The sequence below is a fragment of the Ictalurus furcatus genome, chromosome 23 (assembly GCF_023375685.1).
Source record: "Ictalurus furcatus strain D&B chromosome 23, Billie_1.0, whole genome shotgun sequence".
NCBI classification, from domain to species: Eukaryota; Metazoa; Chordata; class Actinopteri; order Siluriformes; family Ictaluridae; genus Ictalurus; species Ictalurus furcatus.
This window is the reverse complement of record NC_071277.1, coordinates 5,229,041-5,256,007: the sequence shown is the minus strand read 5'-3', so window position 1 is coordinate 5,256,007 and position 26,967 is coordinate 5,229,041. Positions and strand designations below refer to the sequence as shown.

General features: G+C 41.4%; 1 protein-coding gene across 16 annotated transcripts in view; it reads left to right on the top strand.

The window, feature by feature from the left end:
- Positions 1–26,967, top strand: part of atp8a2 (ATPase phospholipid transporting 8A2) — a 65,696-nt gene that overhangs the window by 29,075 nt on the left and 9,654 nt on the right. For 15 of the 16 annotated variants that reach the window (XR_008384461.1, XR_008384460.1, XR_008384459.1 and 12 more), the window contains 22 exons: positions 480–648; positions 762–889; positions 1,331–1,408; positions 1,550–1,638; positions 1,839–1,883; positions 1,976–2,051; positions 2,177–2,282; positions 3,605–3,687; positions 3,809–3,858; positions 4,412–4,481; positions 4,572–4,656; positions 4,754–4,893; positions 6,111–6,249; positions 7,519–7,583; positions 11,527–11,699; positions 14,914–15,097; positions 17,650–17,760; positions 19,363–19,437; positions 21,463–21,585; positions 22,867–22,945; positions 23,395–23,456; positions 25,760–25,816. Coding sequence is in view for 11 of the 16 variants with exons in the window: in XM_053611467.1 (XP_053467442.1) it covers positions 480–648; positions 762–889; positions 1,331–1,408; positions 1,550–1,638; positions 1,839–1,883; positions 1,976–2,051; positions 2,177–2,282; positions 3,605–3,687; positions 3,809–3,858; positions 4,412–4,481; positions 4,572–4,656; positions 4,754–4,893; positions 6,111–6,249; positions 7,519–7,583; positions 11,527–11,699; positions 14,914–15,097; positions 17,650–17,760; positions 19,363–19,437; positions 21,463–21,585; positions 22,867–22,945; positions 23,395–23,456; positions 25,760–25,816 (2,187 nt within the window). In the remaining 5 variants the exon portion in view is untranslated. The remainder of the gene's footprint in view (positions 1–479; positions 649–761; positions 890–1,330; positions 1,409–1,549; positions 1,639–1,838; positions 1,884–1,975; positions 2,052–2,176; positions 2,283–3,604; positions 3,688–3,808; positions 3,859–4,411; positions 4,482–4,571; positions 4,657–4,753; positions 4,894–6,110; positions 6,250–7,518; positions 7,584–11,526; positions 11,700–14,913; positions 15,098–17,649; positions 17,761–19,362; positions 19,438–21,462; positions 21,586–22,866; positions 22,946–23,394; positions 23,457–25,759; positions 25,817–26,967) is intronic. The other variant, XM_053611470.1, reaches the window with a different exon arrangement.

Here is a 26,967-nt window from a genome sequence, read left to right as displayed (position 1 = left end):
CTCATGGATGTGCGGGATCAGGTGCTATTTTATTGTTTCCCCTCATAAATATTTACTTAACGTTTGGACATTTGGACTCATTACGGACTCTGAATACCCGGTGTCGCAGATGTAACAGGACAGTAACGTGTTCACAGTGCGAAACCAGGGATCGTATGTTAGCTACAGGTTGCACTTAGCCGGATTCTTCTAGTAGCTCCAGTGCAAAATTAAAAGGAGTAAACTTGAAACACAAAAACATGTCTTGGGTGAATGTGGAATTGTGGAAATAAAATTGGTACCAAACTATGCCTTTACGTAATAATTATGTATAAAATATGTCAAAAATGAATGTACGACAAAAGCACATGTATTCGTTTTAAGAGGGCATCTGTTATACTCCGGTGTAGAAGTACTGTAGAAAGTATTACTCACAACGTTGTTAAGAATTCACCGAGCCTAGTGATGTAATATAACATTCGCGATATTCCGTCTTGTAGAACTCCACGAAAGCTCCTCTGAAGCGCTCGAACGTGGAGCGAGTGATGAACGTACAGATCCTGGTGCTGTTTGGGATCCTCCTTGTGATGGCACTGGTGAGCTCTATCGGTGCGGCCATCTGGAACAAACAGCACAAGGACGTGGAGTGTTGGTACCTCTCCCGTACAGGTACACACACCCCTCAACACCTCTCACGCATGCACACACGGCACAAACACCTTTCTGTAAGCATTTCTGCAGTGTGTGTGTGTGTGTGTGTGTGTGTGTGTGCTATTCTACAGGCGACATCTCACTGAACTTCTGGTACAATCTGCTGACCTTCATCATTCTGTACAATAACCTGATTCCCATCAGCCTGCTGGTCACACTGGAGGTCGTCAAGTTCACACAGGCCCTTTTTATAAACTGGGTAAGCATGTTAGTGTGTGTGTTTTAAATAAAAACGTTTAAACAGTTTCTTATTGTCACGTACCATGTTAGCATAGCCATCATTTATATACTGTATGTTTGAATATATGTAGGTTTATGTTTAACGTTTGAAAAGGGCACCCTTAATTCATTTTTAATTCAAAAGCTTTATATATTTGACAAAACACAAAATGATGGCTTGGTAATTAGGGATGGGGAAAATAATAACTTACTTTTCAGGCGCATTATGAAAAGCTTCAGCATGCACAAAATGTGTTAAGAATATTATTTTTTTTTAAATTGGAAAAATCGTAATAGAATGGAAAATTCTAGCCATCAAAATAAATGCATAATGAATCTTTTTATTTTATTTTTGCATTTGCACTGTGCCACCTTCTTTTCACTGTGCAGCTCTAATCGGATTTGTAATACGTCATTTCAGGACAGGGAGATGTACTACGCTGAGACAGACACGCCCGCCATGGCACGCACGTCCAATCTGAACGAAGAGCTCGGCCAGGTGAGGTGAAGCCCCGCCTTCCGATCGCTAAACCACTCGTTTACCACACACTTCTTCTCACAAAGTTTTTAAACTTGGTTAATTTGAACCCCCCACACTCTCTCACTCTGTTTCTCTTCTCTATCGGTCTCTCTCTTTCAGGTGAAGTATCTGTTTTCCGATAAGACTGGCACTCTGACCTGTAACGTCATGCATTTTAAGAAATGCACCATCGCCGGGATCACATATGGGTACATTTACAGCTTAATGCTTTCTTATTTATCGTCGTTCATCACTGGGTTTGCGTGAGCATCCATTTTTCAGGCTTTCTTAGCTAATAGCGTATTGACCTGTTGTTGTGTGTGTGTGTGTGTGTGTGTGTGTGTGTGTGTGTGTGTGTGTTTATGTTTGTGTGTGTCTGGAAATTATTAATTTATTAGTCTATCCGCAGGCATTTTCCAGATCTCGACTCCGATCGATCCATGGAGGATTTCAGGTCAGGAGTCATTCTGTCTCGGTAACGCAGCTAATCCACAATGTTCTGCATTTCACTGAATCTCTCTCTCTCTCTCTCTCTCTCTCTCTCAGCCACCTTCCCTCCAGCAACCACAGCTCCACAGAGTTTGACGATCCCGCTCTCATCCAGAACATAGAGAAGGATCATGTGAGTGCTCATCCATCGCCGTCATCATCATCATCATCATCATCATCATAACGCACTACACACTTCATTTCATCTCATCTTATCTTATAAACCGTCCACTCCTGTCTCGGTCCTTTCCCCTGTAGCCCACCTCTCCTGAGATCTGTGAGTTTTTGACCATGATGGCCGTGTGTCACACTGTGGTTCCTGAGCGAGACGGAAACCAGATCATATATCAGGCCTCCTCACCAGGTGTGGCATCCAATCACAAACACTCCACCCTATAAAGACATCTAATCACATGACTCAGAACTCAGTTACTAGAGCCTGACCGATATCAACACTTTATTTTCACTAATCTATATTATACAACTGGAAATATCCAATATCCACCATTGGAAAGTCTTCAAAACAGAGTTTTGTTAGTGCTCTGTGGTTTCTCAGTAACTTGATAAGCTGCATTTTTTGTCTTATTAACTTCATGTCAGAGAAAAAAAAATAGAGGCTGGTGAGGGAACGACTGTTTGTTGCTATTAAAATATCATCGATTTAAAAGAAACTGTCATTCAAATTTTTAACTTGCTTAGCAAATCCTGCTTGCACTGCGCAGACCCTTCTGCCGTTTGAGCAGCTGTCGGTTACTCCAACTTTTCTATACACGTTTTTGTCCTGACGTTCTGTGCAGATTTTTTTTTTTTCTGCATGGGAGCATCATCAGAAGTGTACGACCGCACAGGGTTAGTAATATTACCGTGCAATGGCTGTTGCTAAACTCAGGAATTTATTTAACTGATATGACTATACACACCAGAAAAAAAGGCAATATACATATAAACACAAGACATTTCTATACTACAGACATATACGTACTGTATACAGGTGAACCTCAAAAAATTCGAATATTCTGAGATACCGGAGCTTTGATTTCCGTAAGCTGTAAGCCGTAATCATCGAGATTAAAAGAAAAAAAAAGGCTTGACATATTTCCCTTTATGTGTAATGAATCTACAATATATGAAAGTTCAACTTTTTGAATTAAATTACGGCAAAAAAATGGAAGTTTTCCACGATATTCAAATTTTTTGAGATGCACCTGCATTCGTGAATAGATGCATCTGTAATACATAGAGTTTGTGTAAAGTACCGTACATTCTGATGACATTGTAGACGTCCCAATTAAATTCCTTTATTCATTGCCCAACGAATAAACTGTTCACACACACACACACACACACACACACACACACACACACACACACTCACACAAACTTATAAATCTGTGAGTTCTTAGCGCCTCCTAGTGTCTGACAGTATGTTTGGTGGTTTCCAACATAAAATTGAAAGATCATTGATTTATTTGTATGATTTCCGCTGATACCAAACCAGTCAGTCAAATTGGACATGTAATGATATATATCGGTCAAGCCCTAGACCCCAACAAATACCCAGTCCCTTACACCATGATGACATTATTAATCCAGGCAGGACGTCTGGATTAATAATAATGCTGGACTTTGTCTGTAACTCTTGCTGCTTTGTGTGGTTTATTGATGATATGTTCATGTTGTGTTTAGACGAGGGGGCGTTGGTTAAAGGTGCCAAAAGCCTGGGCTTTGCGTTTACAGCAAGAACTCCATGTTCAGTCATCATCGAAGCGGTCAGTGTATTCTCACACCTTAACTGAATGAGTGTGTGAGTGTACTTTATATGTTTACATGTCAAAATGCTTTTTGTCATATTTGTAACATTTGTGTGATTTGTGTTTGTGTTTGAAACAGCGTGGAAAAGAATTGACATATGAGCTGCTTAATGTGCTTGAATTTTCCAGGTAAGGACGCAGCAAACCAATTCATCATACACGATTTGTAAACTAGTATAAACAGTAAGAGTGTGTATACTATATAAACACTATATACATATAGTACTTTATGTAATTTAATGCTGTTCTGAGGCAACGATCCAGCAAATGTACAGAGGCCACGCCTCCTTTACTGGGACTGACAGGCACAAAGGCCACGCCTCCTTTAATGGGCATGACAGGCATAAAAGCCACACCTCCTTTAATGGGACTGACAGGCACAAAGGCTACGCCTCCTTTACTGGGGCTGACAGGCACAAAGGTCATGCCTCCTTTGCTAGGACTGACAGGCACAAAGGCTACACCTCCTTTAATGGGACTGACTGTCACAAAGGCCACACCTCCTTTATTGGGACTGACAGACACAGATGCCACACCTCCTTTACTGGGACTGACAGTCACAAAGGCCATGCCTCCTTTAATGGGACTGACAGGCACAGAAGCCATGCCTTCATCACTGGGACTGACAGTCACAGAGGCCACGCCTCTTTCGCCACTTTACACACTGTTTTTTCTGTTGCAGCAACCGAAAGCGCATGTCAGTAGTGGTGCGAACTCCAGCAGGAAAACTGCGACTGTACTGCAAGGGAGCGGTGAGTTATCAAACACACACACACACTCTGAAACACTTGTCCTGATTTAATGGCATAGCTCAGATGGATGATGTCATGCCCATGTTGCAGGATAACGTGATCTTTGAGCGACTGAATGAAGCCTCCCAGTATAAAGACCTGACCATAGCTCACCTCGAACAGTTTGCCACTGAAGGTGTGAAGATCTTTCTACATCCATCTTCCTCCATCTTTGACTCGACACTGCTCGTGTGTGTAATGCGTACTGTATACATGTTTGTGTGTGCTGGCAGGTTTACGCACTCTGTGCTTTACATACGTGGATCTGGAGGAGAGCGTATATCATGAGTGGCTGAAGGAGTATAATCGTGTAAGCACAGTCCTGAAAGACCGAGCCCAGAAACTGGAGGAGTGCTACGAGCTGCTGGAGAAGGTATCTGACCATCAGCGATTGCTGAGAAAAAGCCGATTTATGAAAAAACTATCACGATAGACACTAATATCGATCGTCGGGGTCCAAACACTTTTTTCGAGTACCTATCATTCAGGTATACAATTTTCTCTTTACAGTTGCTGGTGCACATAAGCCACACCCCTGGTTCATGGTGACATCACAGCACGTGGATTTTTACGGAGGGATATATGGTTGTAAATGCAGACAAGCTTTTATCTCGGTGATGCAGCATGTGGCCAACAGAGGGCGGTGTGGTGTTGTGTTACGTCTCTATAACAGTAGATCCTGATCTAGAGCAGGGTGAAGGGTTAAGGGAGGGAGGATGTGCGCTCACATGACTCATTACTCCAACCTAGTGAAAAAACACTTACTGTACTTAATTATAGCACACATTCTCCCTGACATCCCCGATCATTCATACTTACACATACACATGTATACCATTCGACATAGAGGTAAAGGTTATTGGTGTGTGTTTGTGTGTGTGTGTACATTAGGGCTTCTTCCCAGATCCCAGATGAGCAGCTGAAGGGTGGGGGGTTTAGACCACAGCGGGGATGATTACCTGCACCAGTCTGCCAAGAGCCTCATAAAGCTAGAGTCAACAACACCACCATGTTACCAACACACACACTGTCTCTCTCGCTCAGTTTCTCACGCACACACACACACACACACACACACACACACACACACACACCAAGGGCAAGGCATGATAGCAAAGAAGAAGAGGCAAGGCACTGCTACTGAATCGAAGCATTAAGTGAGGAATAATACACTGTGTCATGCTGTTATAGGAAAATAATCAACAACAGGGTGGTGTGATGAAGCAGAGTTACTGTAATATTACAATATATTACAATATTACAGCATGTTATGTTACTGAGAAACTGGAAAAATAGAAAATCCTGAAGACTTTCCTGTAGAGGAAAACTGTTCAAAGTGCTAACACTGGAGACTCCTTCCGTAAATGTTAATTAAACAACTCCGTACAAAAAACTCTTGAATCACAGCCGGAACTACTTTCAGAGCTGCTGTTTGTTTAATAGAGAGTTCATCAACAGTTTGATTAAGTTGTAATTCAGAAAGTAATTCAGTCTGTATATTCACACTAATGTGTACTAGTTTTCTGTCACTTTAAAAAAATATATATCTTTCTCTTTTTTTTCTTTTTTTCTCTGTTCTCTCACCACCAGGACTTGTTGTTGCTCGGAGCCACGGCTATAGAGGACCGCCTGCAGGCGGGAGTCCCTGAGACCATCGCCACTCTCATGAGGGCCGACATCAAGATCTGGGTGCTGACCGGAGACAAACAGGAGACCGCCATCAATATCGGTGTGTGTGTGTGTGTGTGTGTATGTGAGAGAGAGAGAGAAACAGGGAGAGAGAGAGCTATCAATATTCATAAAGACACTCTAAAGTCCCAAAAACCGCATATGATAAAGAGAAACCATCAGATATATTACCATTTTTTCGTTAAACATGACTAAGAAATGAGTTCAAGTTCAACGTTCTAAAATCTAAGTGAAATATTTTTAAAAATAATTCAATAAATAAATAAAAGTTTTTGGTTTTAACGGATTGCACCATTTTAGACTCAACCTTGCTACAGCGATCAGCCATACCATTAAAACCACTGACAGGTGACGTGAATAACATTGATTATCACGTTACATTTGCACCTGTAAAGGGATGGGGTATATTTATTAGGCAGCGAGTGAACACTCAGTTCTCGAAGTCGATGTGTTGGAAGCAGGAAAAATGGGCAAGCGTAACGATCTGAGCGACTTTGACAAGGGCCAAATTGTGATGGCTAGACGACTGGGTCGGAGCATCTCCGAAACGTCAGGTCTTGTGAGGTGTTCCTCGTATGCAGTGGGTCGTACCTACTAAAAGTGCTCCAAGGAAGGACAACCGGTGAACCGGGGACAGGGTTATGGGCACACAAGTCTCAATGAAGGTTAGCCCGCGTGGTCCGATCCGACAGAAGATGATCCGACGGAGGCCACACCTCACAATTTACAGGACTCAAAGGGTCTGCTGCTAACGTCTTGGTGTGAGATACAACAGCACACCTTCAGAGGTCTTGCGGAGTCCATGCCTCGACGCGTCCGAGCTGTTTTGGCGGCACAAAGCGGACCTACGCAGTATTAGGCAGGTGGTTTTAATGTTATGGCTGATTGGGGTTGTAATATACTCAGTAAAACACTTGTAAATGCAATGTGTTGGTATAGGATATGGGCTGGAGTTGCTACCCCGCTGTTGATTATTATTGTTCCATAACAGCACATTCTGTAATGTTTTACTCCTGACTCACAGCAGTATACCACAGTGCGGTTCTTGAGTCTGATTGGTCAGAAGGTGTGCGTTATTTTCGGATAACAGCGCGGCTCGGACCGTGGTTCCGACTGTAACACGAACAATAAGTTCATTCTAATGCGTTAATTCTTTCTAATGCGTTATCGTCTCTATAGTAACAGGTCGTAGACGGGGACTCGTATGGCCGACGCACTATATAATCTAAGCTTAATAACGAACAGATTTTAAATCTGATCAACAAATCGACATTAACGTGTAGTAACATAATCTCTTTTTTTATTTCAGGTTATTCTTGCAAACTGGTGTCACACGGCATGTCCCTCATCATCGTCAACGAAGACTCTCTGGATGTGAGTGTTGTGTGATCTCTCAGTCTGTGTGTGTGTGTGTGTGTGTGTGTGTTAGGAAGCAGGGTGTGGCGTACAGAGGTGGGTGGGTTCCTTTGTTTCTTTGTGCAGGTGAAGGTAATTAAAGTGTCTGGTGTCATCTGGGAGAGCGTGATGAAAGACACCGAGACGGAGCGTTCACTGTCAAACACACACACACACACACACACACACACACACACAATTATGTGTACTCCTATAAGACATGTACACACAGATTGCATTGTATACAGTGTATTAGCAGAAACAGTCATTACATTACAGAGTTACAGAAAGCAGTGTTGGTGGGAATATAACTTATCACGCGCACACACACACACACACACACACACACACACACACACCACACACACATTTTCATAGATGCAACTGTGTATGTGTTTGTGTGTGTGTGTGTGTGTGAAATAGCTACTTCATTCTCTCTCTGTATGATAAAATGCATTTGATGATGTCATCATTACATCACTACATTATCCTGTGATTGGTCAGTTTTCTTTCCAAGTACACCATATCAGTAAATCCATATTTACAGGAACACTTACTGTATGCATGTATACATATATATGTGTGTGTGTGTTTGTGTTTGTTTGTGTGTGTGTGTGTGTGTGTGGGGGGGGGGGTTGGGGGGTTGGGGGGTGAGTGAACGGTAACGCGATCTGCTTTTTCTGCTCCATCTCGTCAAAACACATTCTGGCAGCAAAGCCTCCTGGGTAAACATGGCAGACATGATGAAGACTGTGTGACAGGTTCCATCTGTCACTCTGCTGTCTGCTGTCTGTCTCCCACCCACCCACAGGCACACACACACACACACATGCACACAGGATCGACGAGCCCAGACAGCTGTTCTCCTTGTAATACACACAGTTGTTCTTGTCCAAACAAATTCGTTCTGTTTCTTGCTGAATTTTTTTTTGGGTCACAGACTTTTAATTTTCTGATGACCAACCTTATCACACACACACACACACACACACACACACACACACACTTTCCAATCTAATCCCATCATGTGTTTGTGATATGTAAAGAATAGAACATGTTAACACTCAAGCCAGTGGAAATACCCCACAACTGTGTTAGTGTGTGTGTGTGTGTGTGTGTGTGTGTGTGTGTGTGTGAGACCCACTACTGCTTTGTGTGGAAAAGGGCATGGTTGTAATCTGACACTGGCTTTGCATGAAGAAGGCGACTGGTGATATGTCACAGCAGTTGGCATTAACTTCTCACAAGTGTGTGTGTGTGTGTGTGTGTTCATAAGCGTATATGTATCTAGTAGGTCCATTGAATATAAGCTTCAGTTGAGTGTGTGTGTGTGTGTGTGTGTGTGTGAGTGAATTTTTTCTCCCTCGTCACTCTAAATATAAAGCTGATAAGATGCGAAGATTGAGAACATGTCCACCATCCACTGTGCCAATGTGTGTGTGTGTTATGTGTTTGTGTGCTGTATTGTTTTCCCCTGTGTGTTACGTTTGTGTGAACATGTATTTTAGTCTGTTCCCAGCCCCAAAGCCGCTGGAAATAACATTTAACTTGGATCGTGAAACACACTCGCCAGCCGTGTCCAAAAATGGAGAGCTCGGATACGCAAGTCTGAGGAGAAGTGTGTGTGTGTGTGTGTGTGTGTGAGGATGTGCGAAACACCATGAAGTATGTCATAGTAATGACATTGTGATGGATTATAGCTGCCCTCTTAGCACTAGCTAAACACTACACACTGTTTTCCCTAACACGCACACACACACGCACGCACACACACACACACACACACACACACACACACACACACACAGCACTGTGCGGTTTAATCCTCATCAGTGAACATTTCTTACACTTCATACACATTTGCGTGGCAAATCAGTCTAAAACACGGTATTTGACTTTTATTTCAAACGTTTATTATGCGCATACATTTGAATATGTTTGAATATTAACGAGGCCATAATGTTATACTGCTATAAACAGAGCGAAATAGGAAAAAAGTCAAATCTATAACCATTAAGAGTTCTTCATTAACTTAAGATTTCTAAGTAGATGAAGCTAAGAACCTGGAACCCTTGAAGAACCTGTTTTTTTTCTAAGAGTATAGATTGTGTGTTTTTTTTGTGTTTTTTTTCACAAAAAAAATCACTTTCTTAAACACAGAACATCGCAAGGAAAGCAAAATATTCAATTATAAACTGTCCCAGATCTGTTTTTATTTATTTATCCCGAGTGATGTTTTTTGTGTTTGTGATAATCAGCAAAATTCCATTTCTCCGCATCTTTAATCTTCTATTTTCCCCCTTTTTTATTAATTTTATTTAAGCGATTGAAACGACAGTGAGGTTGTTTCAATCAATTCTCACATGCCTTCTGACTTAATATATACATATCACCCGGAGCTTCAGTGAGATTAAAGCGTATAAGAGGACAGCACACTCGTTTCCTCACTTGTGTTTGTTGTGTGCAAAAGTTTGCACACCCTTCCAGTGAAATAGTGGTAGTTAACACTTAGGAACGTCCCCATTACCATAAAAATGATGTATACGACAACACAACAGTATAATAGTGTCATGTAAGGCGAATTATGACAACGATAATCCAAAACACGCGAACTAGGAGACAAGAAAGAACAGGAAGTCAAAAACACGGAACGGGGGCTCGTTAAAGACGGGCGTAGAAACACTGAACGATATTTATACGCCGGACACGCGAGGGTTTAAGTGGACCAACTAATGAAAGGTTAAACTGAAAACAGGTGCGAGCATTAAGGACACGTGAGGGAAACAGCCAATGACAACGCAAGGGCGGAGACAGGGCGTGAATCAAAAGAAAAGCACACGTGACATGCTGCGTTTAGAGTGGGAGGGAAAACCTTGACAAATAGCTAATTAAAGGTGCAATAGTTGATCGTTTTTTACATTTCTTGCGAGCACAAAAAACATGGAAATTTGTGTAGAACACAATAAAAAAAATCTATATTAGCAGAATTGTGTGTGTGTGTGTTTATATCGTTATAACTTGGCTTTTAAGCAGTGCAATGTTTAAGTGCATTTGAAAGTTCACATTTCATTTCATTTTACGTGTTTCATTTATTATAAAGATGGAAGTAAGGCATTCTATAATACATTAACAGTAACAGTTACTCTTTCACCATGCAGCCACACACACACACACACACACACACACACACACACACACACACACACTTTGAGCACTGTCGTATCTGTTTATCCGTCCATGTTTTCTGTTTTAACCCTCCCTTTTCACTGGAAAGGTGGTTGTGAGCTGGAATTCCTGATTAAACAGATAAACGAAATACTCAATACACACACTCACACACACACACACACACACACACAGGTGTTCAGGAAGCATTCACTTTATCCCGGCTGATCTGAGGATAGACTTTGGAGCTTCGTTTCGTGAGTCTGATCACAGATTGGGACGCGTTCTGAGATCAGATAGCGACTGCAGGCTCCAGAAGTGGGCGGAGCCAGAGGGTGGTATGCTAACTATGGTCATGGATGTTGGAAATGACCCAGTTGCCATGGCACTGGCACGCACTGCCATGGAAAGTGCTCACGTGCTCAATCAAGTGCATGTGTGTGAAAGTGTGTGTGAGGGAGCAGTGAGGTGTGTGTGCCATACTGTTCACATGCTTCTCATTACAGTCTATAGGAAGTTTGTTTTCTCTATTAGCCGCTCGTCTTATCAACAACGGCATCGTTAAACGGCTTTGATAAATGCGTAAACGCACACACACACACACACACACACTATAGTAAAGCAGTGAGACGTACAGTATATTTTTATACTGCAAGCTAATATCAATATATTTGAGTGTATTTTAACAATATAAATATCAGAAATAGTCACTGAATCTCATGTGTGTGTGTGCTGATGTGTTTTTTTTGTCCTGTAGGCGACACGGGACACACTGATCGCTCACTGCTCTTCTCTGGGTGACTCTCTGGGGAAGGAGAACGAATTAGCGCTCATCATCGATGGCCAGACGCTCAAATACGCTCTGTCGTTTGAAGTGCGTCAATCTTTTCTCGACTTGGCCCTGTCCTGCAAGGCTGTCATCTGCTGCAGGTACACACACACACACACACACACACACACACACACACACACACAAAGTGTAAGGGATATTATGTAAGCTTGGGTGATACGACAGAAATATAGTTAAAGCCTACACACAAGCACTCTATCAGTCGTTTCATATGAACGACTCGAAAGAACTGTTTTATATATTAGAGACAAAAGTGATGGCGCCCTAGAAAACAGAGTCCGCGGTAGCCGACACGCTGCCGTGGCTGAGCCGCAATACTAGAAGATCTCGTCATTTTTGTCAGATTTCCGCTCATCGTGAGCTTTTTGCCTTTGATGTAGTTTTACGGGTGTCACTAAATGTACAGCTCCGCCTCAAACGCGCTCGGTATTAGCGTTCTTGCGTCTGATTAGCGTCCCTTGACGTCAAAGATTCCAGATTTGTCCATTTATTTGTCACGTATACAATTATATACAGTATATAACTTGCAGTGAAGTGAAAACCCTGGCCTACTTCTCTTTCGACTGTGCATTAAATACCTAAGTAAAAATGAAAGGGGGAAAAAAAGATCAGAAAGAATAGAAATAATAAGAAATTATATTAAGACGAAAGAAACATACACGAGTATGAGGAAAATCAGCGTTTTTGAAGTATTTGTAAATATGGTCGTTTTAGTTCGGTTTAGATTGCAAGAACACATTGAATACGAGATCGATCAGTTTATCTTTTAGCTCATGAACAAAGTCGCTAGTCGCTAGTCGAACCAGTGACCTGGTAACAATCGCCAGATGTTTTTTTTATCACTGTGGTGAAGAACAATGCAGCAAAAATGCGTATTTATTCCGGATAATAATAGTGATATGGTGATATCCTCAATATTACAGTGTGTACAGTATGTGTGTGGGTGTGTGTGTGTGTGTGTGTGTAAGTAAAGGTTCTGTCCCGCCTCAGGTAAGTAAACAAATAGCCCTAATGAAAGCTTGACGCTTGGCATGCACAACACAGAGCTCTGTGCTGAGGGTAATATAATCCCCCAAGTTGTGTGCAAATGTCAACCGACTGACTCATTTGCTGTGATTATCCCAGAACACACACACTCTTACACACACTCTTACACACTCACATGCACTGTTTTTCTTTACAGTCAGCTAATAATAATCCCATGTTGTGGAGTTTTATAGCCCCGGTGCACTTATGATGAAAAAAAGAATTCTGTGGTGTCAGTGAGTGCATATGTGTGTGTAAGTGTGTGTAAGTGTGTGTGTGTGTGTGTGTGTGAGTATGTGTGTGTTTTCAGAGGGGGAATAATTGTGTAAATCCTATATCCGGAGTGTAGAGCCTCCCAGGCCTTTCCAAACCGGCTGAACCACCTTCCTCCCTCATCGACCCTCCCCTCCTGACTGTCCAAAAGCCTGATGAGCTCACACACACACACTCACACCCACACACACACACACACACACACACATTCAGAGGTGACAGCTATCCTGACTCACTCTCAATATGTAGTTCGAGTAGTGGCGTCGATAGCGGTATTGTCACAATCCGAGCAGTCTATTCATGAGCAGAATGAGAGAGCTGGACAGACGGAAGCACTAAAGCGCCGCTGCATTGCTCTGTTTATGGAGAACAACGTCCGTAACCAGCTGCTAAAAAAACAAAAAAAAAACGTCCACAACACCAAGATGAATAATTTTGCAAGAGGAGATGTGCATGAGAGAGAGAGTGAGAGAGAGAGAGTAATGTATGAATTAGGAATGAATAACGTGTGTGTGTGTGTGTGTGTGTGTGTGTGTGTGGGCACGCATGCACTCCCAGTCCCTGACTTCACACTGTTTGTTTACAGAGCCACTCATTTCTGCTCCTTATTTTCTGCTCAATCCCACCATGAAGAACATCTTTCATCTTCCAAGAAGCCGTGTGTGTGTTTGTGTCTGTGTGTGAGAGAGAGAGAGAGAGAGAGAGAGAGAGAGCGAGAGGGAGAGAGAGAGAGAAGTTCAAAGAACATGAGATTTTCAGAGATTTGGGTTGTAGGTTTGTTAAGAGCTGCTGAGCCTAGACAGATGCACGTACACACTTCTGTAGCACAAGGACGAATCAATGCCAATTGTTAAGCTTGTGCTTTCCACTGGGGTTTTCCTTGAGAGAGAGAGAGAGAGAGAGAGAGAGAGAGGAATAGAAAAAAGGATAGAAAAAAGGCCACCCAGTAGTGAGTCTGGTTAGAGGAAGTCTCTATCTTTATGCGTCATAGACTTTATACAGGTGTGTCAGTAAATGAGCCGAGGAGAAGATGTAAAGTCGAGAAATCGATGGACCAGCACGTCCAAGAGACACGGCGTGGCTCGGCCCTAAAGCAGCTGATCCTGAACCTCTTCATCCTCCTTAACCCAGTTATCAGAAAATCAGAAGTACACACGGTCCTCCTTACCCCAAAACACGTTCCTTTCTGCTTCTTTAATTGTGCAATCTCACCCAAAATCTTTCTTCTCCATAAATACACGCCCAAGTTCATTAAAACAACATCACTAAGCCACGTCGTTTCATTTTTAAACAAAACCGCACGCGCAAATTTCAGTTCATTATGAAACTATGTTATCATCTGCATCACTTTTTTCCCCTGCTTTCTGCTACAATTGCAAAGTGTGTTTATTCAGGGAAATCCAATCATCATAATTAAAGTCCGGCGCGGGGGTTAGAACACGAATGGGCAAAAAAATAAATAATAAAATTCCGATTGACCGGGATGAAAAAAAAAAATCTAGAATCTATGACATGTACTAGAGAAAGAAGCCAATAAAATACTTCACCAAAAACAAAGTTTGAATAGACAAACTAGTATCAGGTGTGATGAACTAAGACAACAACGAGACAACAGATGACAGACAGGAAACATCGACTGTGCAAGGGAAATGGAACGCCAAAAGGCACAAATTGGGTAGAAATTTCACTGAATGTGGAACATGAGTAAAATATCAGGAGAGATGAGACACCGAACATGCCAGAGAGTTGAAACAGACTCACCAGGAAGGACTGAAATGTCTATAAAGAATGAAAACTAAAACCCTTTCAGTCCCTGAAATCCTATACATGAAGTTCACACTTAATGAGTGCAGGTTAAAAAATATTTCCGTTTGTTGTACTGAATTTATCCTGATTATACTTATATATTTGAATATCAGGATCTCCATTAACACCCATGATACGTGTGATCTAACGTGTGTGTGTGTGTGTGTGTGTGTGTGTGTGTGTTTGCAGGGTGTCTCCTCTGCAGAAATCAGAGATAGTGGACATGGTGAAGAAGCATGTGAAGGCGATTACGCTGGCCATCGGAGACGGAGCCAACGACGTGGGTATGATCCAGACGGCACACGTCGGAGTCGGCATCAGTGGTAACGAGGGCATGCAGGCCACCAACTCGTCAGATTACTCCATAGCACAGGTTTCTCTCTCTCACACTCTCTCTCTCTCTCTCTCTCTCTCTCTCTCTCACACACACACACATGCACACAGACACACACACACTCAAACTGTAGGACGTTAACTGCATAATAATAGCTTGACCAGTAACATTTGGGCTTAGCACCATTCATACATTCAAATAACATTTTACTGGGTAATATATGGACGAGGTTAACAGTGCTGAGTATAAAAGGAGTATAACAGTATAACGGTGCTGAATATAACGGGAGTATAACACTAACGTGGCTGAGTAAAACTGGTGTATAACAGTATAACAGGGCTGAGTATAACAGTGCTGAGTATAACAGGGCTGAGTATAAAAGGGCTGAATATAACAGTGCTGAGTATAACAGTGCTGAATATAACAGGGTATGTTATATGTATATATGTATACATATATGTATAACAGTGCTGAATATAACAGGGCTGAGTATAACAGGGCTGAATATAACAGGGCTGAGTATAACAGGGCTGAGTATAACAGTGCTGAATATAACAGGGTATGTTATATGTATATATGTATACATATATGTATAACAGGGCTGAGTATAACAGGCCTGAATATAACAGTGCTGAGAATAACAATGCTGAGTATAACAGGGCTGAGTATAACAGGGCTGAGTATAACGGCTGAATATAACAGGGCTGAGTATAACAGTGCTGAGTATAACAGTGCTGAATATAACAGGGTATGTTATATGTATATATGTATACATATATGTATAACAGGGCTGAGTATAACAGGGCTGAATATAACAGGGTATGTTATATGTATATATGTATACATATATGTATAACAGTGCTGAGTATAACAGGGCTGAGTATAACAGGGCTGAGTATAACAGTGCTGAATATAACAGGGTATGTTATATGTATATATGTATACATATATGTATAACAGTGCTGAGTATAACAGGGCTGAGTATAACAGTGCTGAGTATAACAGTGCTGAATATAACAGGGTATGTTATATGTATATATGTATACATATATGTATAACAGGGCTGAGTATAACAGTGCTGAGTATAACAGGGCTGAATATAACAGTGCTGAGTATAACAGTGCTGAATATAACAGGGTATGTTATATGTATATATGTATACATATATGTATAACAGTGCTGAGTATAACAGTGCTGAGTATAACAGTGCTGAATATAACAGGGCTGAATATAACAGTGCTGAGTATTACAGTGCTGAATATAACAGTGCTGAATATAACAGGGCTGAGTATAACAGGGCTGAGTATAACAGTGCTGAATATAACAGTGCTGAGTATAACAGGGCTGAATATAACAGGGCTGAATATAACAGGGCTGAGTATAACAGGGCTGAGTATAACAGTGCTGAGTATAACAGGGCTGAATATAATAGTGCTGAGTGTAACTGCTGAGTATAACAGTGCTGAGTATAACAGGGCTGAATATAACAGTGCTGAATATAACAGGGCTGAGTATAACAGGGCTGAATATAACAGGGCTGAGTATAACAGGGCTGAATATAACAGTGCTGCATATACCAGTGCTGAATATAACAGGGCTGAATATAACAGTGCTGAATATAACAGGGCTGAATATAACAGTGCTGAGTATAACAGGGCTGAATATAACAGGGCTGAGTATAACAGGGCTGAGTGTAACAGGGCTGAGTATAACAGTGCTGAGTATAACAGGGCTGAATATAACAGGGCTGAATATAACAGTGCTGAGTATAACAGGGCTGAATATAACAGTGCTGCATATACCAGTGCTGAATATAACAGGGCTGAATATAACAGTGCTGAATATAACAGGGCTGAATATAACAGTGCTGAGTATAACAGGGCTGAATATAACAGGGCTGAGTATAACAGGGCTGAGTGTAACAGGGCTGAGTATAACAGGGCTGAGTATAACAGGGCTGAGTATAACAGGGCTGAATATAACAGGGCTGAATATAACAGTGCTGAGTATAACAGGGCTGAGTATAACAGGGCTGAATATAACAGGGCTGAATATAACAGGGCTGAATATAACAGTGCTGAGTATAACAGGGCTGAATATAACAGGGCTGAATATAACAGTGCTGAGTATAACAGGGCTGAGTATAACAGGCCTGAGTATAACAGGGCTGAATATAACAGGGCTGAATATAACAGTGCTGAGTATAACAGGGCTGAGTATAACAGGGCTGAGTATAACAGGGCTGAGTATAACAGGGCTGAATATAACAGTGCTGAGTATAACAGGGCTGAGTATTGCAAAAAGAATGTTCTGCAGCTTAACTTTCTGTCTCGCACACAATTAAGGCACCACAGAAAATAACCGCAGGTCACACGCACACACACACACGCACACACACGCACACACACACACACACACACACACACACACACACACACACACACATTCTCTCCAGATTCTTGCCTAAAGTGTTGTTGTATCCGAGTGCTTCTGTACTAATAGCTTACACGTGTTCCCGTGGGTACAGAATCCAGGGATTCAGTCTCCTGCTCTCTCTCTCTCTCCCTCTGTCTCTCTCTCTTTCTCTCCAGTTCTCATACCTTGAGAAGCTCCTGCTGGTCCACGGAGCCTGGAGCTACAACCGAGTCACTAAATGCATCCTGTACTGTTTTTACAAGAACGTGGTTTTATACATCATAGAGGTACGTTCACTGGCCCATGCAGTGTGTGCTGGAACTCTGTGTACTGTTTTACTTTGTACAGTACTAAAAACATATACATTCCCATTCGGTTATACGAAACGCAGACATTGCCTCCTTTAAAAAAGATCAAAAAATAAAGAGAAAGACAATATCATGGAAGTCAGGTGATTCAAATGCTTTCTTTAATGCATTTTATGCTAAATGTTTTACATGCTGGATCTATGTATATAATTATGTTCACAAAGGGACAGTTCTTACAATCACCTGGCTGGGGAAATAATCATGGCTTTATTTATAATTCTATAAATAATAAAGTAAAGACAATGCAATATTCTCCCGGTTGTAAACTGCACCAGAGTATGAGATGCATCCAGTTAAATTCTCTCTGTTCAGGAAAAATATACGTTTCGTGTCGTTGAACGCTCAGCAATGCAAAATAACACAAAATGGCAAAGCACAAAACAGAGTGGTGTTTCCTCACCAAGTCCGTTATTATTGATGTTTTCTATACGGTGAAACTTCACTCAGCCTCAACATAATCGTGTGTGTGTGTGTGTGTGTGTGAGAGAGAGCGAAAGAGACAGAGAGTGAGACAGAGAGTGAGACAGAGAGTGAGACAGAGAGATAGAGAGATACTCTTTCTTGCCTTTGGAACGTGTTTAATTTAACCATCTGGAGTTTGATCAACTTTTAAAAACATTGTCACCTTACCTCATCTAAGTCACTGTCTTATTTAACACACACACACACACACACACGCACACACACACAGGTATAACTACACACCTTTGTGTATATTAAGGGAGACATTGTGCAGCTGTTTGTAGAGGTAGTTGACAGTGATAGATGAAGCGCCTCCTCTGGTCTCTGCTTACTGTCTTACACACACACACACACACACACACACTCACATACATACTGTAGTTACAGTCTCTGAACCTCATCCAAGATGGCCCGGGTTCATCCCTAGAAAGGAGACTGTCATCCAAGAGTTGTGTATGTGTGTGTGTGTGTGTGTGTGTGTACGTGGTTGAGTGTAACTGACAGGGTTGCCCCTTTTTCTAGTAGAGTGTTTGTCAGCTGTTCTAGTTTTTAAAGATGCCGGCAGGTGCTGCAACATGACTCTTGTGTTTGTGTGTGTGTGTATGATTGTGAGGTTGTTGGTGGGAGTGCATGACTCTACACGTTAATGGAAACACTGTGTTGAGGTGTGTTGTGGTGTGCGTTGTCCTGTGTGTTTGTGCATTGTGGTGTGAGCACATTATTTGTGTGAGAATGTTGGGGGCAGACTAATGTAGGGTTATTAGCGAGGATTACCTGCTAGCAAGGATGAGCTTTCAGGGTCAAAGTTCATGGACTGTCTTTTGTCTTCACTGCCAAAGCACAGTGGGGGATGGATTGTTTGTGTGTGTGTGTGTGTGTGTGTGTGTGTGTGTGTGTGTGTGTGTAAGCTGTCAAAGAGTTTTGATGTTATCTTAACAAATACTTTTACTCTCTCTGTCTCTCTCTGTGTCTGTCTCTTTCTGTCGTAATCTCTGTCTCACTCTCTCACTCTCTCCTTTTTCTGCATTCTGCCCTTCCACACCTCTTTCCCTCCTCCAGCTGTGGTTTGCGTTTGTAAACGGCTTCTCGGGCCAGATTCTGTTTGAGCGCTGGTGCATCGGACTCTACAACGTGGTAAGTCTATCGCTCTCGTCCTGTAAAGCTTTAACAATACAAATCCAGATGCACTGGATAGTACAGCATGGCACGGGTGCTGTTCCAAAGTCTAAACTATTTGTACCCTGTGTGAATAAAGCTGAAGACAACTGGTTTAGGTTCACACACCTCACTGTAAAGCGAGCTTCCAAATAGCTTCCAAACTCATTTTGTACTGAGACCAACCCCTGTCTGTGATTGGTCCGAAGATCACAAGGCTGCTGCATGATTTCTGAGTCGTTTGCAGGTTTATTGTGGTTGTTGATGCAGTAGAATAAATACGTCCTGAGGAAAAAAGTCACCTCCTTCTCCAAGCTTATTATTTGTTGGTCTACAAAAGAAAACGTTGCTGCACCTGGATTTGTGCCTATTTCACCACTGGTACTTTAGGTTATATAGTTATTTGTTGTTATTTGATAGGGTTGTTCTGCCAGTGCACTTCCCAATAAGCTTTTACACAAATCTAACATTGCTAAACTGCATTATAATATTTTAAATGAACATCACGCTATCCATTTTAACATGGACGTATTGAAAATCCAGTTTCCCAAGGCAGGATTTCAAAAGTAGTACAACAAAACTGACCTGGTAACCGTAGTACAACAAAACTGACGTGGTAACAGTAGTACAACAAAACTGACCTGGTAACAGTACAACAAAACTGACCTGGTAACAGTACAACAAAACTGACCTGGTAACAGTAGTATAACAAAACTGACCTGGTAACAGTAGTACAACAAAACTGACATGTTAACAGTACAACAAAACTGACATGTTAACAGTACAAGAAAACTGACCTGGTAACAGTAGTACAACAAAACTGACCTGGTAACAGTACAACAAATCTGACATGGTAACAGTACAACAAAACTGACCTGGTAACAGTACAACAAAACTGACCTGGTAACAGTAGTACAACAAATCTGACATGGTAACAGTACAACAAAACTGACCTGGTAACAGTAGTACAACAAAACTGACCTGGTAACAGTAGTACAACAAAACTGACCTGGTAACAGTACAACAAATCTGACATGGTAACAGTACAACAAAACTGACCTGGTAACAGTACAACAAATCTGACATGGTAACAGTACAACAAAACTGACCTGGTAACAGTACAACAAATCTGACATGGTAACAGTACAACAAAACTGACCTGGTAACAGTAGTACAACAAAACTGACCTGGTAACAGTACAACAAATCTGACATGGTAACAGTACAACAAAACTGACCTGGTAACAGTACAACAAAACTGACCTGGTAACAGTAGTACAACAAAACCGACCTGGTAACAGTAGTACAACAAAACTGACATGTTAACAGTATAACAAAACTGACATGTTAACAGTACAAGAAAACTGACCTGGTAACAGTAGTACAACAAATCTGACATGGTAACAGTACAACAAAACTGATTGGTAACAGTACAACAAAACTAACCTGGTAACAGTACAACAAAACTGACCTGGTAACAGTAGTACAACAAATTTGACATGGTAACAGTACAACAAAACTGACCTGGTAACAGTAGTACAACAAATCTGACATGGTAACAGTACAACAAAACTGACCTGGTAACAGTACAACAAAACTGACCTGGTAACAGTAGTATTATATATTCTGCATCATTAAGTTATTAATTCATTTATGTTGCTAAATTGTTAGTAAACCTCATTCCTTCATTAGCTTCTTTAAATCAAACATTTGCACAACAGATTGTTGATCATTTATCAAGATCACATCATCACCATCATATCACCATGGAAGTACTGATCTACCTCACATCGCACAAGTCCTCAGTGTTTATCTGGTTTTGTGTTTATCTCGTTTCTTTGTGTATTTGCAGTATCCATATTAAACACTATGAATGTACACAAAGGATTAGATTTAGTTTTGTTTAAATACACAAACATAAACTGCCAAATCATATTTATTATCTGTGGACATAACAGTGTAAACAGTGTGTGTGTGTGTGTGTGTGTGTGTATGTGTGTTCCAGATTTTCACAGCTCTCCCTCCCTTTACACTGGGGATTTTCGATCGTCCCTGTAGCCAACAGAACATGCTCCGCTTCCCACAGCTGTACCGCGTCACACAGAACGCAGACGGCTTTAACACCAAGGTAACACACACACACACACACACACACACATCCCAACACCAACACCATATACTGGGGTGGGTAATGTGAGCTAAGTTATTTGAGTTTAATGGATTGACCAGTAAAATGTATAGTAAACAAAAGAAAAGTTTGTGACCCGCCCTGTACAGCTTGTGTATTAATCGTCATAATTAACGCATAATCTTCAGCAGCATTTTTTATATAGATTTCTCTTGATATAAGATTTGTTTTATAATGAAATTCTGAGTTGTTCAGTTCAAACTTCTTTTGCTCTATTTTCTTTGGTGAAAAGTTTCCTACATTACCCATAGCACAACGCCGTTCAACAACCTGCTGATAGCGGTGCGTGATTTAGCCCTCACTTCATCTCTACCTACAGAGAGTGATGCAGCGGCACTTTAGTCTTTCAGTCTGTCCAGCTCGCTCAGCTCCTCTTCTGTACACTCGTCTCGAACAGCTCAGCTTCCAAAGCTTCATCTTTCATACCGATGTCGGCATCAGCGCCATCGCGCTTGTCATCTCGTACATCACTACTGTATTTAGTTGAGCCGACTCTCTGCCCTAACTCAAGGCAAACTATATTGTATAGGTAGCTGCATTGCATTCTGGGACTATGACTCCAGCATTTGCACTGACGGCTCTATAAATTCTACACCGGAAACCTGACTGTTATCCTTCATGGTTTTTTTCTCTTATTAAATGCCATTGTGTAAGTGCACTAGCAATCAGTGTGTGAAATCAGCGCAACACACAGTCGCTAACTTATTTCAGTAGAATCTTTGACGCTTCGGTGTGTTTCAGGGCGGAGCTCTATTTGGCGTGTGGCCGCTCAGATTGAACACACTGAAACTGAATACAAGGCCTAATTTAAAACCAGCGCCGTTCATATTGCTGTTGAAGTGATGTTGACTCAGTGATTGATTGATAATGTCTGTTTACAGATCGGGGGGGGGGCCTACACAGTTACCATAGCGATTACGATGAGATTCGGGGAGATAGAATAAGGAAGTTATTCATTTAAAGCAGGGGGCTCGCTCGTGTGTGTGTGTGTGCATGCGTGCGTGCGTTCATGTGTGTGTGTGTGTGTGTGCGCGTGTTTTTAGGGGTAATCGGGAGGACACTGAGCTGGTTGTGTAAATGTAGAGAAGCTGTTTGTGTGGCCGATGTATTTCTTGGCAGTGCGCTCTTAGTTGGCTCTGCTCTCTTGCTCGCTCGCTCGCTCGCTCACTCTCTCTCTCTCTCTCTCTCTCTCTCTCTCTCTCTCTCTCTCTCTTTTTTCAGGTGTTTTGGGGTCACTGTATAAATGCTCTTATCCATTCTATCATTCTGTTCTGGTTTCCGCTGAAAGTACTGGAACACGGTAAATAGCCCGTTCATCCCTGTACACATACACACACACACACACACACACGCACACACACACACGCACACTCAGACACACCCATTAGAGCTGTCAGAACATATTTCACTGTCCCAGGTTCTAACATAAATCTACTGTAACATGAGTTTCCGGAACGTTTCGACGAAATGTCTCCGAATATATGCCTGTCATTTATCACCTGATTTATTTCCACATACTTTTACAATCATATGTCACGTTTATATTTAATTCTATATGAAAGCCCTACAAAGTCGCTCTTTCACTGCGGATGAACATCATTTAATATATACGTAGACATAGCGCACAGCTTATGAGCACAAGATACAAAAAGACACACATCACAATTTCATTGTCGGAAAGACTGAAGTGTGTAAGTAGCTGTCCCCCCCCTCCCCACCCAACTTCTTTGTGTGTGTCTGTGCTTGTAGACACTCCGTTCGACAACGGCAACAGCGTCGACTACCTGTTCGTGGGAAACATCGTGTACACGGTGAGAATCAGCCAATCACATCACACCCTTTCGCAGCCATAAATATGAATCGATATTATTGTTCATTTCGATTCGAGCGGTTGTTGTTGTTTTTTCTGCTCAGTAAACAAACCTTAAATCCCCTCTCTCCATAGTGTGTGTGTGTGCTAAAGATATTTTTATCCGAGTGTGTTTTGAGCTCAGACTCATGATGTCATCATTCTCTCAGCTTTAAAGCCAAAGTTAACACACTTGTCTTCCTTGTGTGGAATATGGAATGTGCGCTGGCAGTGAAAAAGCGCTGTTCATTTTATGCTCGAACATGTATCTTATATCAAGCCTTGCTTTGAAGTTAAATTTCTTTAAATATAATACGTCTTTCGAAAGTAGCTAGCTCTGCGCATTGGATTTAAGATGATATCCTGAGGACATAATCAAGTCACGAGCAATTATACATTTGTGATTATACAAATATTTGTTGAGTGATGACTAAATGAAACAGCACACTGTTGCTAACGGCACAAACAGCACTGAGAGTAACCAATCAGCAGTGTGAAGAGGTGTTGGCTCCGCCCACTCAAACCTTTAGTTCGTAGGATGTTATTGATTAATTAAATTAACTTGAAGTTGATTCATTTCCCATTAGGGGGAAAAAAAGAATGAATTTGATCCGATCCTGTAACAAATGGATCGTTATGAAGATTGGATTGATTTGTGTGTGAAAGCTGCAGTTTTTAGCGACAGTCTCCTCCAAAACTATTGGGAAGGCAAAGCCAACTTGTGATGTACACCAGAGACGTTTGGGTTTGAGATCAAAAGATCGATAAGAGATGAGAGTTTAAGATTTCAGCTTATATTTCCTAGGATTTACATCTAGGTAAAACGTTCAACCTTTTTTTTATCAGGTCACCCCAAGTTTTAGGCGAGCAAAAGTATAGGAACAGATCAATCTTGAAGTAAATTATAGTAAATAACACTTAATATTTGGTTGCGTATCCTTTGCTAGGATCAAGCCTGTGACTCATTGACATCACCCAAATTGTTGGTTTCTTCTTACACAATGCTTTTCCAGGCTTTAACACCCCAGCCCTCTTTCAGTTGTTGTTTGTTTCAGGGGGTTTCTCCTTTCAGTCTCTTCTTCAGGAGGTGAAATGCTGCTCAATTGGTGTAACGTCTGGTGATTGATTTGGCCAGTCTAAAACCTTCCACTGTTTCCCCCCCGATGAAGTCCTTTATTGACTCAGCAGTGTGTTGGTTGTCTTTTTGCATGATGACGTTCCTCACAATTAATTTGGATGCATTTCTCTGTAAACTGGCAGACAAAATGTTCCTGTAAACATCATTTACCGAGTTACATCACCAATAAAGATTAGTGAGCCTGTTCCAGAAGCAGCCGTGCAAGCCCAAGCCATGACACTACCTCCACCATGTTTCACAGATGAGCTTGTAGGTGAAAAGCTGAAATGTTAAACTCTCTTCTCGTATTCACCTCAAACCCAAATAGCTTCAGTCTACAGCAAAAACAAACGAATTGTCCTCGCCCTTCCAGTAGTTCCAGAGGGGACTGTATGTACAGTATGTAAAGAAAACAATAGCAGATGACTATTCATATCAGGTGATACTCAAGGTATCAGCTTATATCGGTATCGGAAAAAGAGAGAAAGATGTACTGTACCTCTAACACTTTCATTACCTCGCTGGCCTGTCTGCCAATCAAACGTCTCAAAACCTCAGTGGTACAACTGAACTTGTAGCTTTTTCTTCACGTCACTCTTTCCTGATGAAATCGTGAGTAAAAATAGGATCCCACTGTAAAATGAGTATATAATATATAATCTGCGGTTTTAGCGACTACCTGTCGTTTGTTATTAAGACTTAAATCGTTTCCTGTGGCTCGGATCTGGTCAGCCCACTTCCACTCGTCACAGCCAGACTTTGCTTTTCATAACGAGACTTCCTGCCGTCATTAGCTTTCGCCTGTGTGTTTTCAGACCCATGGTTCATTCTGATTGAAAGGGAGGCTGTGTGTGTGTGTGCGCGCGTGTGTGTGTGTGTTGGAGGCGATGCTAGACACCGGGTCTCTTAAAGCCTTAAGGAATTGCTCTCACGGGGTCTGAGTGTGTCTGCCTAGCAGCTTTTATGCGTGTGTGTGTGTGTGTGTGTGTGTGTGTATGTATGTATATCAGCCTGTTTTGTAAGTTAGTTTGTGGCTGAATGCCTGCATGTGTGTGTGTGAGTGTGTTTTTCTGGATGACGAGTACATGTCATTAATGCTATTTATGATCTTCTCCGCTGTTTTTCTTTTTCTCTGTCTCTTTCTGCAGTACGTGGTGGTCACGGTGTGCCTGAAAGCTGGGATGGAGACCACAGCATGGACGAGGGTACGGCATTTCACGCTAAACGCTTTCGAACGTGCATCAAATTTTGCGTAAACTAAAATCGAATATCAACGTATTTCAGTGTAACGTTTTACTTCGAGTCGCTTAACGTACGTCTGTTATCGCTATATTCAGGGCGTTTTTCCTTCGCAAGTTCGAAAACAAGACAAGGTTCTGTAGTTTATTTTCCACCAATCTGCGACGAGAAGAAAAGCGACTGCGTCTTTATGGCGTGTAAAGATGTCGTTATTAGGTTCAGCGTGGAAGAGCGAAAAAATCAACACTGCTCGTTTTTTTCATCTTGATTTTTTTCAAGATTATCAGCTGTAAAAACAAAACCGTGCACAGTGACAAAATAGATTGATGGCAAAAAGCTAAATTATTCTAAGCACGTGATGAAGTCACGAAGAAACTGTAAAGTCTAATGATTTCGGTTCATTTGTGTTCGAAAGTCATTGGCCTGATACAAGTTCTCAGCACCGAAAGTAGCCAATCCGATGGGTACAGTGCTGCTAGCTCCGCCCACATGTGTATCAATGCTGCGTTTGTTGTACTGTAGTGAACTTTAGATGTTCATGCAACATTTTGGACTGAAATTGCAGCACAGCAACAACAGCGGACAATAGCGAGTAGCGTGAGCAACAAGCTAGACGGCTAACACTTTACAGTAACAGTACATGAATAATCATGCACTAATACCTGAATTAATATAGGAAAGACTATGAATTAAACGTGCATCATTTTTAATTGCTTATCTAATTTGCCATATGCAGCGTACATAAACATCATCGGATGGCGTTGAGATGAAATTACTGCATGATAATGAGGATGAATGAAAAGATAAGATAAGATCAACTTTATCGATCGCACACTGGGGAAATTCCTTCGTTACAGCAGCTCAATTACACACAACAGATCATTCCTATTTAATACACATTAAATAGGAATAGAATAGAAGAATGACAAAAATATATATAATAGGAATAGGATAATAATAATAATAATAATAATAATAGTAATAATAATGGTGGTAATATGTACACTATTATATATATATATATATATATATTTATGTGTGTGTGTGTGTATATATGTGTATATATATATATATATATATATATAATATATTAAATATATATATAATAGGAATAGAA